Here is an 18,428-nt window from a genome sequence, read left to right as displayed (position 1 = left end):
ATAACAAATCTATAGCAAGGGCATTTTGGTCATTCAAAAGTAAAGAAGACTTTTTTTTTAAATTTTTTTTTCTTCAATTATTTTATCCACATTTTCCACCCAAAGTTGATTATAAATAATCCTGGAGAAATTGATATATTATCAACCTTCTTTAGAGGTAAGTTTTCACTAATTATTTTGCCATTTTAACTAAAATTATAATGAAAAAAAAATCAATAAATTTGGATTTTTTAGTATTGAATTATTTTTAAAATTATAAAATTTTAAATTTAAATATTAATAAAATTAATAAATTTAAAAAAAAAAAAAGACAACACACAAGTGAAAATATAAATGGGTGATGAATGGAAGGATCATATATAAATCAGACCAAAAATCGGCTTGACTCAATTTCGAGTTAAAATTGATAATTGAATTGATTTTGATAAAATTAAAATTATTTTAAATTAAATCAATTCAATTTTAATTTTGAATGAATCCTTGAGTCTACTGATATACATAGTAAGAGATTGTCTTATATGTGGGTTGAAGGGAGGCATAGTTGCCTCTCCTCTTAAGCTCTCTCAATGGGAGAATTCTTTGCTTGACTTTGAGTAGACCCCCTTAAATTTTTAGGAGAATTATTGTTTAGATTTAATTCATTAAAATCCCTAACTCCTAACCCACTTATGTTTTCTCTTCTAAAAAAAGCCAAGCCAAGCTTTGGAATCAAGTCAAATCCCAACTTCAAACTTCCCCATTTTCCAAACTGATCATTATGAAATTTACCCAATAATCACCCCCAACTTCATAATCATTCCCACCCAAACTAATTAAGTAATATGTTTACCCTCTCTCTCTCTCTCTCTCCCTCTCTCTCTCTCTCTATATATATATATAAGAGTAAAAAATGAATATAATATTTTATATAAAATATCATAAAGAGTTCCTACAATGGGATTGTCTATATAATTACATTTTATTTAGATATATGTATGAATTATATAATTGTGGTTGTACATTTATAATTTTTTAATAAATGATGAAAATTGATGTTTGTATAAATATTTTGAATAATTATAGGTATATTTGACGTTATTATTAGAATTATTATTGAGAAAATTATTTTTTAAAATATATTAATTATAAAATATTAAAAAATAATTTAAAATTAAATTTAATAAATTTTAGTGATATAAACAATTAAATAATAAAATAATTTTTTTAAAATCATCTAAAATATTTCTTTAATGCCAATGTCAAATAAATATTATATGAAACAGTATTTAATTATTTATCTATTAAAAAATGTGGTGTTTATCTAATGTTTGAATGAGTGTGACATTCCAATTGGAATCAAACAACAGCACTGAGCTAAAGGATAGAAATTAAAAAAAAAAAGAATTATTAAAAAATTAAATAAAAAAAGAGAGAGTGGAATGGATAATGCTACCTTGTACTAGATAATTACATTATTAATTATTATACTAACTAAAGTACAGTTCACGACGAGTAAAAAGCGCGTGGGTGAAGCGGAGGTTAAAAGTGAAAATAGTAGGGCGGCTGAGGGTATTTAAGAGAAACCAAAAAAATCTGAAATTTCCAACTGCAAATTTATAGCCAATAAACGACAAAAATCAGACTGGTTAATTGCCAATTATATTAATTCATTAATTAATTAATAACCCGAAAGAAAATATATTAAAAAATTGAACATAAAATACGCAAGAAAAGAGTGGAGCAGGAGAAGGTGGTGGGGGTGTTGCCTCTGATGGTTAAAAGGAAAGAGACAGATAGAGATTTTGAGAGGTGGAAGCAGAAGGAGGGTTGAATCTTTGAGTCTTTGAACTAGAGGCAATAACTAAATGAGATAGATAGACAAGGTGAAAGAAAGGGAAGGAAGTGAGCGTGGTGTTTTCTTTAAGAAAGAGAGAGGGAGAGAGAGTGAGTGTTTGTGGGGGCTTTGTATTGTGGGGTGCAAGGAGATATGCACAAAACCAAGCCAACATCAATACCCACTTATTGTTTCTCTGCACTTTACCGTATCCCAAAAGGTGTCTCCTTATTTCTCCATGTGTATGTGTGTGCGCGCGTGATTTTCTTGGCCTTTTTACTCTTCTAATCTTCTAGGCGTGTTGTTTTTTTTTTTTTTTTTTTTATTTACTGTATGATTATAGCTTGATGGGGACTTCCTGTATGGTATGGAGTGTTTGATATCTTTTAGCATTTGAGCCAAAAGATGGTGAAGAAGTTGAAAATGGTGGGTTTTGGTTTTTGGCAAGAAAAATTTGTTCTGGGTTATTGGTTTACTTTTAGATTACTGTTGTTTTGGATTTTTCTTTTTTCCTTTCCTTTTCCTTTCTTTTCCTTTTCTGTTCTGTTTTGGGTTTTACTTCTAGGTTTTGCATGCGCCAAATGGGTTCATATTTTAGATGGGAATTTTACATTGGGGTGGTACTCCTGCGTGGAAGATTACATTCAGCTCTCTGCCCTTTAGTTTGGAGTTTCATGCTTGTGAATGATCAGATTCTTTTGTTCACTGTGTATTAAATTATTTCCAAGGACAATTAATTCCATCGCCTGCTGTAGAGCTTCGTATCCCCTTTCTGTTTTCCCCTAATTTTTCAGATTTGGGCCTTTGCATGATAGGGCATGTTAGTGCAATTTGTTTTCCTTTCCCTTTGACTGCATCAGACGAGTTAGTTTATGTGAATTAATTCTCCGTTGTGATTGTCCCAGTTCAAATTCTTGTTCATGCACTTCATTTCTAGTTTTCATGTCCTTGATTTTGTGTGTTGATGGTCCTTTTGCCATTAATTAAAATCTGGATGTTGATGATTTGTGGTCCAATGAAGCTTAGGTTCTGGGAGACGTAAAATTTGGAATCGAAAACATGTAAGAGTGAGCAAGTTTATCTACTTTAAGTTGAATAATGAAACTAGGTTTCATTGGTTGTGCTCAAATATTGCCCATTTGTGCAATGCATATTTCAAATGTAAGTAAGGTCATAAGTGGTTATTTGGTGTTGGTGATTTCTAAATGTTGGCATAATTATTTGTAGCTAACATGGAAATGTAGAGAATAATATGTTTAGGGCTACAGGCTACGACTGGAGTTATGGTAGTTAAGTTCACCATGTTGATAAATGCTAATATTTGATTTCTTATAGAAAAGCATCTGCTCAAAAGAAAATTATTGATAGTTTTTGGCGGGATAAAGCCTGTTGGATATACTTGGTTGGGGCAGGGAAACTGGGAAGGGGAGAGGGCTAGCATATAAGTGGTGTATTCTGTTCTGAATCTTGGTGGTTTACCTCTTTGGGGTATTCTCAAAGTGCATACATCAATTTGACTTGGTTGTTGGCTCTCCATCTTATCCAATTTGACTTCTTAATTTCAATGCTGCAATTTCTTAGTAGTAGTACTTACTTTTTAGAAAGATAAGTGTTATACTGATTTTCTATCATTGTATTCTATTAAAATCTTTAATTGGCAGCTTTTTCTTGGATTCTTGGTGGTCGATAAGGGAATATAGTTTCAAGCTTAAGGTCATCTTTGAACATCTGGTGAGTTTCTTATTGTAATTTGAGACTTTTTGAATTTAAAAAAATTCTCTGGTGTAAGAAAAATTCTGGTATCATTTCCACCCATTAAACATCTCCACACATTATTGGTTGCCAGTTATTGGGGAATTCTACTTAATTAACAGTTCAACAATCTTCTTTATCTGAAGGTATAGGCTTGACGATGGGGGTTTCGCAACAGAATTTTCACGGTGCCAAGAAATTGACTTTTCACTTTCAAGACCAGGATTCTTCTTCAACTCAGTCCACTTGTCAATCTTACCCTGAAGTAGCTAGCATGGGAGAAGGTAATGCCCGCAAATAAAGCATAATTACAGCAAAATTAGCTTCTTATATTAGTACCATATTCTGCATTTTAAATGTTTTCCTGAAAGTTGGTTGTGGAATGTTGATTGAACTAAATAATTTTTTTCCTTATCATTTGTATTGTAAGTTCCTCATTTGATAGTCCCTAAGGCTTCTCGTAATTACAAATGTCTGTTCTGGATGCTTAGTGGATATTTGATTCTAATTATGTGCATATTTTTATGGGTACCCCTTTGACATTCCAAATAAATGAAACGGGTTTTGAAAAATCATTTTGGGTTAAGTTTTACACTTGTGTATGTTTTTATTTTTCCATTCAATTGGTGGTTAAGCTCTATGACCTTTTCACTGTACGTTTTGGTTTTGTAGCACTTTGTAGCTTGGCCGAATAATTATCTAATTTAGCTGCTCTTGTACTGGGTTAGGATTTAATGAAACTCATGGGAAGGCTGAGGGAGGTGACCCTAAATTAGCATCATCAATAGGAACTCAGGATTTTATCTTCCCTTCTCAAGTTGACTATAGCCAATCCATTGTAAGTTGATGCTTGATTGTGCTTTTCGGATTGTGAGAATGGGTTGACTCTTATATTATTCTCCCGTTTCAGGCCCGCTTTCCCATCCATTTTGCAGAACCATATTTTGGTGGCCTACTATCTGCTTATGCGCCACAGGCAATGGTAAGTGCTTGCATTGCGTTCTTCTGCTGCTTTTCCATCCTCTCTAACATTTATTAATTTTATTTATATGCAACATACAATTGGATTAGAAAACGAAAAAGAGATCTGAGTGGGAAATCATTCCTATCGTCATGATTCTTCAACAGGATACTGAATATTTTATAACTGTGCAGTTTGGGTATACTTTAACATCCAGGACCAATCCTATATTTGAGTAGTGCTCAAAATTAATTAAAGCCTAACTTTACTTCTATCAAAATTCAGAAAGTGAAATTTTGTGTGGGAGACATGTGGGTAATTTCTTCTTGTGGTTCCACAAAATGTTAACTATAGTTGGACTTCTCACAACCAATTAAATAATCTAATCTTTTCTGATATCAAATATTATCTTGATTCTATTGAAATAACTGTAAAGGGAACCTATATTTAGGAATTGGGAGTACATTAGGTTTGACGGAAACTTCAAAATCATCTTCATTCCCTGTCCAAGTGCACATTTTTTACTTGAGATGTTCTCTGTCCAGAAAGAGTCCACTTCAACCATGTACCACCATTTGATTCCCGAGACTCTAGACCATCTTTTTTCTGTAGTAGTTCTCTTGGCATCCACGATTATTTGGCACTTTAAAGTTTTTGTGCAAAGAGGTAATGCCAACCTTTGATATTCTTCTATATCTAAAACAAGAGATCTATGGAGTATGGTTCCACTATGTATAACTTATTCCTTTTTACTTAGCATCTCCTTTTCTGCTTTTCTTATTTTTTTGATCCCTTTAAGTTTGGAGAATCTTCTTTACTCCCAGCACTTGCATTATGAAATTTGATTTTTCAAGGCATTTATGCATAATGATTATTTAATATGAGAATATCTGCCTGTGCAAACAGATGATCCCAAGTGTGTTTGATAATTACTAAATTTTGTGTGCTTTCAAACTTGTGGATTCTCCAATCCCACCATGTTGTCTCAGATTCTGATTTTCTGATTCTTCTATCAATAATAACCTATATATTTATTTAAAGTACACCACTATCATTTTTTATTGGAAAAGGATGTGTATTCTTTGCTGCCCTCTGATGGGATATCTATCAATGAAATGGCACCAGATTCATCCTCAGATGTATGGAATGGCTTCTTCTCGGGTGCCACTACCTCCTGAATATACGGAAGATGAACCCATTTTTGTCAATGCTAAACAGTATAATGCAATTCTCAGGAGGAGACGGTACCGCGCCAAGCTTGAGGCTCAAAACAAACTCATCAAAAGTCGTAAGGTATGTGTTTTGTGACTTTGTCTATCCTGTTAAACATTTGTAATCTGTATTTCTACCTTGCCATGCAATGGATGGGCAGTGTGGCTGTTTGACTGATTGAAGTTTTATTCTTTTGATGTCAATATGAAATTTCTGCAGCCATATCTTCATGAATCTCGGCACCTTCATGCACTGAGGAGGGCTAGGGGTTCCGGTGGGCGCTTTCTTAATGTGAAAAAGCTTGAGGAGTCCAATACTCCCACCAGCCATGGACTGGATGCCTCAGGTTCTGCTGAACTTCATTTGGCTGGAAATACATCAGAATCTGAAATTCATCAGCCAGAGAATCACAGAGATGGTGCTTCTACCACTTCTTGCTCAGATATCACGAGTGCCTCCAACAGTGACGACATCTTCCAGCAGCCAGAATTCAAGTTCTCTGGCTACCGTTCCCATGTTGTTGGGACCATGCAAGGGCGCCCAGGTGGCATGCATGTTGGTGGAAGCCAGCACCGTGTTTCTGTCCTTCTGTGAGAGAAGAGGCTACAACCAATCTCAGCAGTCTGTGTTTGACACCAATCAGAAGACCCAGCTGCTAATGTTCCCTTGGGAAGTCATCCTTGGCTCAGTTAGTCTGCATTTTGTTTGTTTCATTGCATGGAAGCATATTCTCAAAAACTGATGATCTGCCTTGATGTGTCTATGTTCGTTTTGTGGCTGCAAATACATGTGAATTGAAAAGTTATGGTAATTGATGACAAATTTAACTAATGCTTCATTGTGCTTTAGCACTTGGATCTATTTTCTGGGTGCAGCTCTGCTTATTTGTCCATTTCATCTTTGGTCCTATAAGTTCTCTATTTGAGGGCTAAAGTTTTCAACTTTTAGTTAAAAGCTAAAATCACTGCTGATGAAGTACCTTTCTATTCAATTGCTAAAATGATGCTGGTCACGAACTTCCAATTTTGTTTCCTCTTACTCCCAAGAGGGTTGAGAAAAACTTTTTTTTTTTAATATATTAAAAAATTGTTGGAAAATAATTTAAAACTAAATTGGATAAATTTTAGTTGTTATAATATTAAAATAATAAAATGATTTTATTTAAATTATTTTTTTCAATATTATCTAAAATAAAATTTTTTCTCAAAATGAGAAAAAGTTGACAGTTGATTTCAATATTATTATTTTCTTTTAAGTAAACGCCCTTTTCTTGAGTTGATTAGTGACTTGATGCCTAACATGTGGAGGTAGAGTTATGTTTTGACACATGACTTAATCTGCAGCAGATTGATTGCTAAAAATTTCTGGTGCCCATATGCACTGTAATTAGGTTTCTAATTCCAATCCTCCCACCATCTTATTTTATATGCGTATGAATGGTTCATTACCACAAGTTGCTGAGGTTGTGGCACCATAAGAGGATAGGTCACTTAATTGGAATTCACCATTAAAAATCGACTTACAAAGAGAATGATTTATTAATTTCTCATCGAGATTATTCTTTAGCAATATCAAATCGTAATAACATAACTATGAAGTTCTTGTTTTGCAATCAATGAAATTGCTTTTCCAAAAAGGAGTGAGGTTATAAGGAAGGATTGGTGTCTTTCCTGGTCTAACCTAGTGATGCCATGTTCTAGCTCAAAATCAGACTAAATTTACATTCAAATTAGATTAATCATTTGGTTTGGTTTCAGATATCAAAATAGACATTTTATTCTTTTATTTTTTCATTAAAATTTAATTATAATTGAATATAATTAAAATTAAATTGAACAGAAATTAAATTGAGAGAAAATCCTGCGATTCAATTTTATTTCTCTGCAGCCATGAACCGTGTTGAAAATATATTAAAATAAATTTTATTTATTTGATTATTAGGAAATTTTATTTTTTATAATATTTTTACACTTCATCTGTTCAGTAAAGATAGAGTAGTTTTATTTTCACATGGGTTAAAAAATATAATTAATATAATTAAAATAATAAATTTTATTTAGTCTTTTTTTTAATATATTCTCTATTTATATTACTCCATCAAAAATTAAATAATTCATATTATTAAATTATTACTAAAATTAATATATTTTACTTTTTCGACATATATTGAATAGAAATATATTAATAATTTAATAAATAAATTATTATAGATAAAAAAATAAAAATAAAATTATATTTGTTTTCTAAAAAAAAAATATATCTTTGTGGAGAGAGAGGGAATTGTAGTTATTAAAATAATCATGATTTTAAAAGTTTCACTAAGTGTATAGGCTGACTATTGGAAAGTATATTACTTTGCTGGTAGATCTAAATTTAAATTTTTACTAAAAAAATTACTAGAATTTGAAATAAAACATTTATTTAAAAAGAATTAAAAAAATTATCATATAATTATATATAAATTTTATTTATTTAAAAATAATTTTTTTAAAATAAAAATTAATAAAACTTTTTATTTTAAATATAAAAATTAATCAGACAGAATGGATTGAATTAAATCTTTATAAAATTCAGTAAATTATTTTAAAGGTTAATTTGAAACAAATTTATCTGCAAGGAAAACATGCCTTTCAAAAATGAAAATCCATCAAACCTAGGAACTATGTATTATTTTCCCGAGAAATAGGCATTGGATAATCCATCGGATTCCAAAATCACATATTCAAATCCAGTTAACCCGACAGATAAACGCAGATTCAAATCCGTTAGCAAATTGAAACCCCCAAAATACCCCTAGAATAGGCAGAAATCCCTTGTATATCCCTCCTCGGTTCCGTCTTCGATTGAAGTGTATATATATAAAAACAAACCCTTCATAATCAAAACTCTGAATTTCTTTTCTTTTATTAAAGTTATTGACTTTGATATTTACGGAGACAAAAACTGTAAAAACTGAGTTTGAAATTTCATTAGAGAGAGAGAGAGAGAGAGAGTGAGATTGAAAAGGGAATGGAGGGGGCAGCAGCAGGAGCACAGTACAACCCACGCACAGTGGAAGAGGTTTTTAAGGATTTCAAGGGCCGCAGAGGTGGTTTGATTAAGGCGCTTACTACTGGTAAGTGCTAACCCAAATTTATCCATCTTTTCCTTTTGAATTCGTTGCCTTTGTTTAATGGAATTGTGCAGTTTTCAACTTTTCTGGGTCACTTTTTTTTTTTTGAGCTGGGTAATTCGTTTTCTCGGTTTTCGATGTAGTTGGCTTATCGAGCGTAATGAATTTGTCTTTCTCACTATGGTGATTTTTGTTTAAAAATGGTACTTACTGGTCATAATTTTACTTTGTTTTCAATTTTCCTGTGAAAATCGAGGGACTTTTCTCCGGGTTGTGTTCGAGTTACTTGACTGGAAAATTACCATACAGGTGTAAACTGGTCTTTGCTTGGTTGCTGAGAAAATCCGAGGAACTGGAGATTGGAGGAAAAGTGTGAATTACTAAAAAAAATTCTTTATGTTGTATTCTCTGGGAAGTGAAAAACCGCTTCAAGTAGCGCAGTGTAGTTCTATTATTTGAGGTTGGACGACTGGAGATTTTTTTTTTTAGGTGCCTTTTTTTCCGCTTAAATAAAATCTTCTTTTAATTTGAGCTATATTTTCTTAGCAACAAATAATAGAACATAGTTTGGTTTAATGATTGAATTCTAGAAAACTCACCGGGGCAAGTGAGCTTTTGTTCATTGAGATTAGGAGATGCACGTTTCAAGATTGATATGAGTTTTTGGTTTTGTTATTACAGATGTTGAAGAGTTCTATCGGCAATGTGATCCAGGTGAGATAGGCTTTTCTTCTTTGCTTGAATTGAATTACTTACTGGGTTAATTCTTAGACGAAATGATATCGTAATTTCCTTGGATTTATTTATTTATTTATACTTGATTTCTGTATGTATTGGATATTATGTTTTGTTATTGAATCCATGGCTTCTGAGGCACCTAGGGTAATTGATATTTATTTGCGTGGTTTGAAAAACATGAATTAATGACAATCTTGCCATTTGGAAAGAATAGCATGCACTATATGGAGTAAAAAATCGTACTGGGTTATGTCAAAGCCCAAAGCTTTGTTGGTAGACTTAACTATTGGAGATAGGAGACAAAGTGTTGGATAGTCACTGTGTTTGAGGAGGGAAATGCATTGAAAAGCTTGTAGATAGTTTTGGAAGTTTATACCACCATACATTGTTGTCTAAGGTTGGGAGACTTGATTTTTCAATTTTTGTTAAGTTAGAGGATAACCAAAGTAGTGGCAGTGCCTTCTTGTCGATAGGTAGGGAGAGAGGGAGTAAAAATAGGCCATCTAATTTTACCTTTCGGAAATCATAATTCTCAATTTCATTTGATTCAGCTCGTTTGAGTTGAGGTAATTAATTCCCTTGGAGAAAAAACAAAAACACACTTGAATACTAATAAAATATTAGATTTAGGCATCTGCTCTAGAACTTTGCATCAGAGCTTTTGATTTCCATTGCTTCTAACATTTACAACCCTGGAGTTGATTTTATCTGTGTGGTCTTTCCCACTTGTCAAATGAGGAACATTTTAATAACTATTCTTATGGTCTTTATAACTGATCTATGTATATTGTATATTCAGAGAAGGAGAATCTGTGCTTGTATGGCTTTCCCAGTGAGCAATGGGAAGTCAGTTTACCTGCTGAAGAAGTGCCTCCAGAGCTTCCTGAGCCTGCACTTGGTATTAACTTTGCAAGAGATGGCATGCAGGATAAGGACTGGTTATCCTTAGTCGCTGTCCATAGTGATGCATGGCTGCTTTCTGTGGCCTTCTATTTTGGTGCCAGATTTGGATTTGATAAAGCTGACAGGTATATTTGGATTAAAGTTGAATGATTGGAGATATGGTGATTTCTTGTCTATTAACAATGATCATCTGATTTATTACTTTAGTCTAATTATGGTTTCTTTTAACCATCTGTATCTTCAATGTCAATAAAACATAAAAATAAACAAGCTAATTTATGTTCATTTTAATCTTGAAGTAGGCGATCACTCTGATATTGGATTAGTTACCTTTACAAGAAGTCGTTACAATATCTTCTTAATTGTGATGCAGGAAGCGACTTTTTAATATGATAAATGATGTTCCGACTATATATGAAGTTGTGACTGGTGCTGAGAAGAAACAAGTGAAGGAGAAGTCGTCTGTTACCAATCACAATAGCAACAAATCCAAATCAAACCCCAAAGTGGTAAAGAAGGCATTCTCATAATACTTTGGTTTTACTCCCTGGTGTGTTAATATAGCTATTTTTGTGACTAAAGGACCATCAGCAACCCCGTTTCTCAGTTGTGGATTTTTTTTGGCTGACAAATAGTAGCATGGAACAGTTTTGGTCAGAACAAATCCAGTTGAACTGTTTAGCCCTGGCTTATTCTTGTGCTAGATATCTAAAATGAGGATAAATAACTAATATTAACTGTTCTCTTTTTGCTTTCATATGTTTGTGTGGCAAGCAGCGAGAATCTCAGGGAAAGTTCTCAAAATCATCAGAGCCAAAGGATGAAGATGAGGGCTTGGACGAAGAAGATGACGAGCATGGGGAGACATTATGCGGTGCATGTGGTGAGAATTATGCATCTGATGAATTCTGGATTTGTTGCGACATCTGTGAGAAGTGGTTCCATGGAAAGTGTGTGAAGATCACCCCTGCTAGAGCTGAGCATATTAAGCAGTACAAGTGCCCCTCCTGCAGTAACAAGAGGGCTCGCCCCTGATATATGGGTGAGGGCTGTGGTTCTTTGGCATCGTATTCTCTTTTAGGTGGACTCTGTTAATTAGTTTAGTAATCAGTTTCTTTCTTGGATCTTTTATTAGTGCAGTGTGTTAGTGGGTGGTGCAACGTGTTAATGAGTACTTTTATCTGGTTGACCTCAGTTTCCAATGTGTAGCTGTAGTTCGTGTAGGTTCTACCCTTCTTTAGTTGGAAACATCTTAATTCTCTCGTCCGATTTGCTAGGAAAATCTCTTTTTAATACTTATTCATGACATATGTATGATCTGCATTTACTGGTCTATATAACTTGCATCATAGATCTCGTGCATTGTTGAAAACTGCATCATAGAAATTAAGTCATTGTTTGACAAGGAAGAACTTTTGTAAGATATGGCATGCAGGAAAAGGACTAGTCATCCTCAAACCTGTGCTGTGATTCTGAAATTTGGATTTATCAGGTAGGTGAATGATAAATCTTTCTTTTAGGCCTTTTAACTAATTTCCGTTTACCTTGTTATTTTATTTGATGAGCATTCCCATGTTTCTTCTAAAAAGGGCAAATACAAGTACTTTAATAGATTAAGAAAATAATATTTCACCCAATAAATTTGTACTATTTTTGTCCATATTATATGTCATTATCCTATTCTTAATTTTCTATATCTTTTCATGACTTTTTTGCTTGTGGAGTTGGTAAGACCCTGAAAAATATCCATCACTTTGAAATTATATATTTTTTTCCCTTCTTTCTTTCACATGCAAGTCCCAAAAATTTTGATTTAGGTCAATACCAAAAGAAAATTGAAGTTCTTCTTCATTTGAAAAATACTCGATCAATGCCATCTACCAAACAAATGGCCTTGAATCCTCGGATCTTTCGCAATACTAGAACTAGAATTTCCTTTCCCAGTCAATTTAAAGAAAACCAAAAGACGGGTTGGTGTTGTATTTTCACATTTACTCATGTGGGTCCACACAACAACCATTGCCTTTGAAACTATGTTTTCAATCAAAGAAAGAAAGAAAGAAAGGGACATTCAACAATTATATAAGGGGACAGGAGAGTAGGCCATGGACCTATTCAATAATCACTGTTGTTATATACCTTTTTTACCCTATAGAACAAAACAAAGTGGAAACTGCCCTCTTAGTCAGCTGATTGGAGGTGGGTTGAGCAGAGGCTTTGGATTTGTTGTGCTTGTAGACTACATTAATAATTACCCTTAACATGCTTTTGATAGATATATTGCAGATAATGTATTATTTGTAAAAGCTAAAGGATCATAGGAAAGGCCAAACTGTGATTATATAAAATAACAAGTGAAGATAATCAAAATCTAGTTTAGGTTCAAATCCATGACATTGTGCACAGAGTGGACAAATCAAGCATTAAATAATCAAAATTTTGGATTCAATAGATTCAACCATATTGAGGCCCTTATCAAAGTTTAGACCTTAGAGATTTAAAAAATCAGTATTATTAATTTATAACCCACCACATCACCTAGTAGTATCTATCCAAATGCTGTCCAAGCTATCTCCTTTCTCAAATCACAAGTAATTTATAGTGGCAGGTCCAAGGTAATATTTTTCTGCACCACTTGGGAATGCTTACAACTTAATAAAAAGAAAAATAAAATATACTCAAAAAGGAAAAAAAATAAAAAACAAAAGAATTTAGAGCACTAGGCACAAGAAAACATAACTATCATCCAAAAACATCAAATCAAAAGAACTATTTTCATCTTCATTGGCAGAGAGAGTTTCCTGTTTAGGTTTTAGATTATTTTTTACACAGCCTGTGAGTTCACCTAGGTACATTGATGAATAAACACTACCAATCATACACAATTTAGCTCAGGTAAAATGATAATAAGTACATCTTGTATTGTCTTTTTCAACGGTCTATTATTTATTTGTATATTTTAATACATAACAAAAATTAAGTATACACAATATATCAAAATTTGAGTTAATTAATATGGAAATAACATGCAAGCTAATAAAGTAACCATGATTAATGTAGGTTTAATCCATATGAGAGTGAAATAGTTAAACTTGAAATTTTAACTTCTGAAATTCTCAATTTCATGCTAGTGAAGGATGATAGCAGTATTAAAGGAGGAAAAGACTACTTTTGTTATGATAGGAAGAAGCATGAAGAGAAGACTTTGCACAAGCACTGGCTCTTGGGGCTACTACTCACAACTGTGTCTGAAAATCAATAACGAAAGATTTTTAACTGTTTGAAGCCAGAAACTCTTTTGGAGCCTAATGAAGACATTCTAATGCTGAATGAGGGTGCTGCATTAAGGGGGAAAATGATAAGAGCTTGGAAGATTTAAGACATGTAGAGGTGGTGGATCAAGTAATCCAATCTTGAATGACCTCATAAGTCCCACTTCCATCATTGAAGTCACCCACCCAAAAACACCAAACCAGAAACTCCTCAACTTTGTCCTCTCACTAACAATCAGCACTAAGAGATCCTTTAATGGGTGGCTCAGATAAATTCAGAAACAAAATGATGTTATATAGACTACCTTAAAGTCTGTGACTACTGAATTACCCAGGTTCATTTGGTCCTAAGTCGATGATGTCTATAAATGATATCCATACACTATATAACTGGACCAGATCCCCAAGGTCCATTTAGACCTAAAGAAATCTTGATGATTATCTTACTTAGAATAATGCTCTTAAAAAAATAGGAGACCAGTTCAACTTCAAAATTTAATTGCTATAAAAGGGCTCTACAGAATAACCAGTAGATAGCATACGTTAGGAACACATTTTTATGGGCTACAATTACGTTACAGCTCAAAAGGAGATTGGCAGCATATAAAAACCAAATGCGTTATCACAATATCATTTTCTCGATTTCAATCAGTTTCAGTTTCCTAGCTGAACGCAAAAATATAAAGATGGACATAATGGGACCACTAAGTAACAGTGACTGCAAATCCCAGATCCATCCAAAAGCTAATTAGCCCCACCATTAACTACAGTTATCCAAAACAAACACAACAAAATTCAATAAGCCGAACTTTTCTTGGCCTCCACTGATAAGCTCACTAATGGCAAAAAGAAACAAAAATTTGTGATATGAACTACTAAATTGACATCTCTGATTAACCTAAAAAAAGTATAAAGCTAATGCTTGAGCACTTAAATGAAGTCCATGACTATGCCAGATTCACAAGGTTCATTCACTCTTGAGACCAAACGCTGTTTTCTTTTCAATCAAAGGAATCTTGAACATTCTGAATTATTCAGTCGCGGTGGGCACTCAAGAAAAGTGCAAATTGTTTGGAAATATTAATCCTTAGACATTCTTGAATTCATACCGCAAACAAAACCGAATTTCCAGAGAATTAGATATTTTAACATTACTGATAAGCAAAGAAAGAAAAAAAAATTTATGTATAGTGAAAACCTGCATACTCATACATTGGTCATCTCAGGCAGGCAGGGTAACACAAAGAAAGCAAAAAAAGAGAAAACATGGCAAGTTGAGAGCAAGGGACAGCATTTAGACAGAGATCAGATACAAGAAAAAAAAAACCTCCGTTTTTTTTTCTCATTATTTTTTTTCAGATTTTTTTTTGTCATTGCAAAACCTCTTGGTTCTTCGCTGAGAGCCGTTTCAGAAACTCGTAGGTAGTGATCATTGTTGTTGCAGACATAGACATTGAAGCCCAGCGAGGCCCCAATCCCCTGTAACAAGCCGTCCAACCACCTTCCCTAACCAGATTTCTAATAGTCTGCCCAATAGTTGGTCCACGCCTCCCATTCTCCTCCCCATCCAAAACTTGCAATCTGGTCTTAATTGTATCAAGTGGCATTGTAATTAAAGCTGAAAAACCACCTGCCATCGCTGCACTGACTCCCTGAACTGCCATTACAGTTTTTGAATCTGGTCTCAATGCATTGAACCCATTCTCATTCCCATCTTCATCTTTCTTGTAAATGTAACAACCCACACCACCCCAAACCATCCTCTGAGCAACAGAGTATGAAGCCCACCAAACCGCATTTGATGGGGCATATGTCAAAATGGATATCCCAAACCCTCTATACAATCCCCTCGGTCCATCCGTGCGGACAATTTTCCTAAACGCATCAATCCCATTAGCATATTTACAAGTTGACGCATTAGGAACGGAATTTAAACCACCTCCCTGAACCATAAGCCTTTGGCTCACAACATCAATTGGGGTCCAAACAAGTTGAGCTGCCATGGCTGCACTCAGCCCAGCAGCAGCATTGGCAATCGCTCCTGCCGCCGCCTCTGGAAACCCTAATTGGATAGTGGCAGTCCCCACGTTACTCTTGGTAACCTCAAGCGCTGCCATGTACAGTGCTCTAGCAGGGATTGTACCCGTCAAGGAGGTCCCAAATCCTCGATACAAAGCCCTAAAACCCTCATGCCTGACAATCCCAAAAGCTGTCTTCATGCACGAAACCTGAGATTGGGCAACCTGTTGCCTGGTTTTTAAAACAACCACAGGATAAAGAGTAGCCGATACACCTGAAAAGAGCGCAGCACCAAGGAAGAAGAATTTCGATTTATCAAGCATTTCCCAATCAATATCGGCAGGAATATGAATTTCTTGCTCCGATTCATCCTCAGCCGCGCTCAAATTCATCTTTGCCACTTTCCCAATATTCACAAAAACAAAAAGAAAATCCCTCGTCCCAAACTGTACAAAATTCGGAAAACAAACTATGCAAAAACAAAAGGTTTCCGCTATATGATACAAACTACAAAGATTTCTAACATACAAAACAAAATGTATCAAATTGATTAGGTAAAAGTGCTTTCTTTTTTCCTCCTGTGGAACCAAAGTTTGGATCGAAGGCGAAATAAAACAAATGGATCTAACATTGATGATGATTCTCGATTGGCCTTACCGGAGATTGAATCATCGCCGCCGTCGGCGATTGGAAACCCTCAGCCGGAAGTTCGGATCTCTGCAGGTTCTACAAAGGGAGTGTAGAACACATATTTACATGAAATGAAAGAGCTAAAAGAGAGAGGAGGCGAGAGTTGTGGGCAACCGGAGAATAGAGAAGTTGTTTTTAGGTAAATGATAGAGAGGAGAGGAGAGGATAAAGGCCGCTCGTGGACGGAGTGTGAGATTGACGGACACGTGGCGGTTGTTGGGTTATGAGGATTTGGTTAGGGTTTGTTTCCTTTGTCTGGATCTGCCCGTAGCGGGCTCACCGAGGAATTATCCGTACCTGTTTTCATATAAAAAACTATGAGATCCTAACTCGTGACTCTTCATTCATGGGGCCCACAGAGGGAAATGCAACGGAGGGTGATGATTTTCTACTTTATGTAAGATTTTGTGGGCATGGTAACAGGCTAACATCTCTTATTTGCTGTCCGCTAGCACGTTAGCTGACCTGAGATCCCTATCCAAATAACGAGCTGAGGCGGTATTCGATGTACGAGACCACTCCTGCTCTCTCCCTGTGGATCCAATGAGACTTGTAATTCTCCAAACTAAAAGGAGATATTTAATTTCAAATTAACGAAAATCCTTATTTCATTATCTGGAAGGGAAGGAGCAACGTGGCAAGAATCTGACTGATCATGTGTTACGCCTATTGTTGGAATTGTGGTATCATCAACAGCGGATTGAGACTCTTGCATTACTTTTTGTTCGTCCGTAGAACGACAGGACAGCCTCCTATGAAGAGGCGTGTGTGTACCACCGCAACAGTAATGAACCTACACGTGTATCAATTATAGTCAGCGCTATTTTACCTTCCAAGCTTTGATTGTTATTTGTATTCAATTATTTTATTTATTTGTTTGTTTTTAATTAAAGTTAAAATTTAAAATTTTACAATGTAAAAAATAAACTTTCTTTTCATTTTGAGGGAAAAAAACAATCTTTGAGGTAAAGAAGAAAATTAATATATTTCAAAAAAAAAAATCTATCAAGCTATAATATAGATAATATTTAATCTCACATTGATGCATGTGATTGAATTTGAGTTGAAAATCACCAACACCAAAGGTTTACCACCAAGCCACTACATTTGATGGTCCAGCTATCACTAAGTAATAACACATATAATATGTGATCTGGTGATTAATTTAATTTGCCTGTCATACAAGGAACTAGAATGTAATTAGAAAACATGGGTAGCTAATTAATTACCTCCACTTGCTTTAACATGATGGATAATATAAGATTTTGTTGCTAGCTTGATTACCTCTAGTTATATCATCTTTCTTGGTCATCATTACCCATAACTTCAAAGTCTACAGATGGTTAAATTTTGCACGCAAGTGGAAAACTATCTCCATCATTACCAATTCCTGAAGGAGCTCAACTCTCTTTGCCTCTCATGGAAGCTAGATGGAGAGGAATTCTACCATCTCGATCAAGTATGAGGACATGTTAGGATTCAATTCTAGAACGAGTATGGTGAAATGAAGGTGACCGAGTAAAGCTGAAATGTTTAAGGGTGTTTCACTGAATAAGGTTAGCAAAACTATTTGAAGAATCAATTGGTCCTTTTGGATCAAGGGCCTTTTTCCTATTTCAGGATTAAAAAAAACAAAAAGGTCAATGCAGGGTTTTTGGAAAAGATTTACCCAAAATTCCTAATGAATAGTTGCAGACAAATTAAGTTTCAGTTAAAACCCAGTTGTTGAAGCTCATTACAGGATAGCTGCAGGGTCTATCTCCAGGTCACTGCACAATACATGCATGGGAAGTTTGAAATTAGTCAGTCTTGACAATTAGATTTTTACTAGTGTTGCCTTGGTAGCTTGTCAGTAGCCTTGACCATTTCCAAATTGGAATAGAACAATTGAACAAACAAGGATTAGAGAACCTGAGACTCCATCCGAATAATAAAATGATTTGATTAGAAAAATCA

At 34.4% G+C, this 18,428-nt stretch overlaps 3 protein-coding genes across 9 annotated transcripts; 2 read left to right on the top strand and 1 right to left on the bottom strand.

Moving 5' to 3' along the window:
• Nucleotides 1-1,695: 1,695 nt before the first annotated feature.
• On the top strand, nt 1,696-6,569 carry LOC110635766 (nuclear transcription factor Y subunit A-3). Of its 6 annotated transcripts, none has more exons than XM_021785210.2 (8): nt 1,698-2,033; nt 2,157-2,239; nt 3,475-3,544; nt 3,696-3,849; nt 4,294-4,403; nt 4,476-4,547; nt 5,652-5,819; nt 5,958-6,569. In XM_021785210.2, the coding sequence occupies exons 4-8, from the start codon at nt 3,726-3,728 to the stop codon at nt 6,330-6,332; spliced, it is 849 nt and encodes a 282-aa protein (XP_021640902.1). In that variant the 5' UTR covers nt 1,698-2,033; nt 2,157-2,239; nt 3,475-3,544; nt 3,696-3,725; the 3' UTR covers nt 6,333-6,569. The 6 variants fall into 6 exon arrangements, with proteins under 6 accessions (XP_021640899.1, XP_021640902.1, XP_021640903.1 ...); XM_021785211.2 differs by having other exon boundaries at nt 1,699-2,033; nt 3,712-3,849; XM_021785207.2 differs by lacking the exon at nt 2,157-2,239 and having other exon boundaries at nt 1,696-2,055.
• Nucleotides 6,570-8,619: 2,050 nt separating this feature from the next.
• Nucleotides 8,620-11,842, top strand: LOC110635759 (PHD finger protein ALFIN-LIKE 3). Of its 2 annotated transcripts, none has more exons than XM_021785194.2 (5): nt 8,620-8,853; nt 9,532-9,564; nt 10,388-10,616; nt 10,865-11,000; nt 11,266-11,842. In XM_021785194.2, exons 1-5 carry the CDS (start codon nt 8,748-8,750, stop codon nt 11,524-11,526), a joined length of 765 nt encoding a protein of 254 aa, XP_021640886.1. In that variant the 5' UTR covers nt 8,620-8,747; the 3' UTR covers nt 11,527-11,842. The 2 variants fall into 2 exon arrangements, with proteins under 2 accessions (XP_021640886.1, XP_021640888.1); XM_021785196.2 differs by having other exon boundaries at nt 8,624-8,853; nt 11,269-11,842.
• Nucleotides 11,843-14,888: 3,046 nt separating this feature from the next.
• Nucleotides 14,889-16,622, bottom strand: LOC110635767 (uncharacterized). The gene has a single exon (XM_021785213.2). It carries the CDS (start codon nt 16,172-16,174, stop codon nt 15,134-15,136), a length of 1,041 nt encoding a protein of 346 aa, XP_021640905.1. The 5' UTR covers nt 16,175-16,622; the 3' UTR covers nt 14,889-15,133.
• Between the last annotated feature and the right edge of the window lie 1,806 nt (nt 16,623-18,428).

This window comes from Hevea brasiliensis, chromosome 6, assembly GCF_030052815.1.
Source record: "Hevea brasiliensis isolate MT/VB/25A 57/8 chromosome 6, ASM3005281v1, whole genome shotgun sequence".
In the NCBI taxonomy this organism is placed as follows: domain Eukaryota; kingdom Viridiplantae; phylum Streptophyta; class Magnoliopsida; order Malpighiales; family Euphorbiaceae; genus Hevea; species Hevea brasiliensis.
This window is presented reverse-complemented; position numbering and strand designations above follow the sequence as displayed.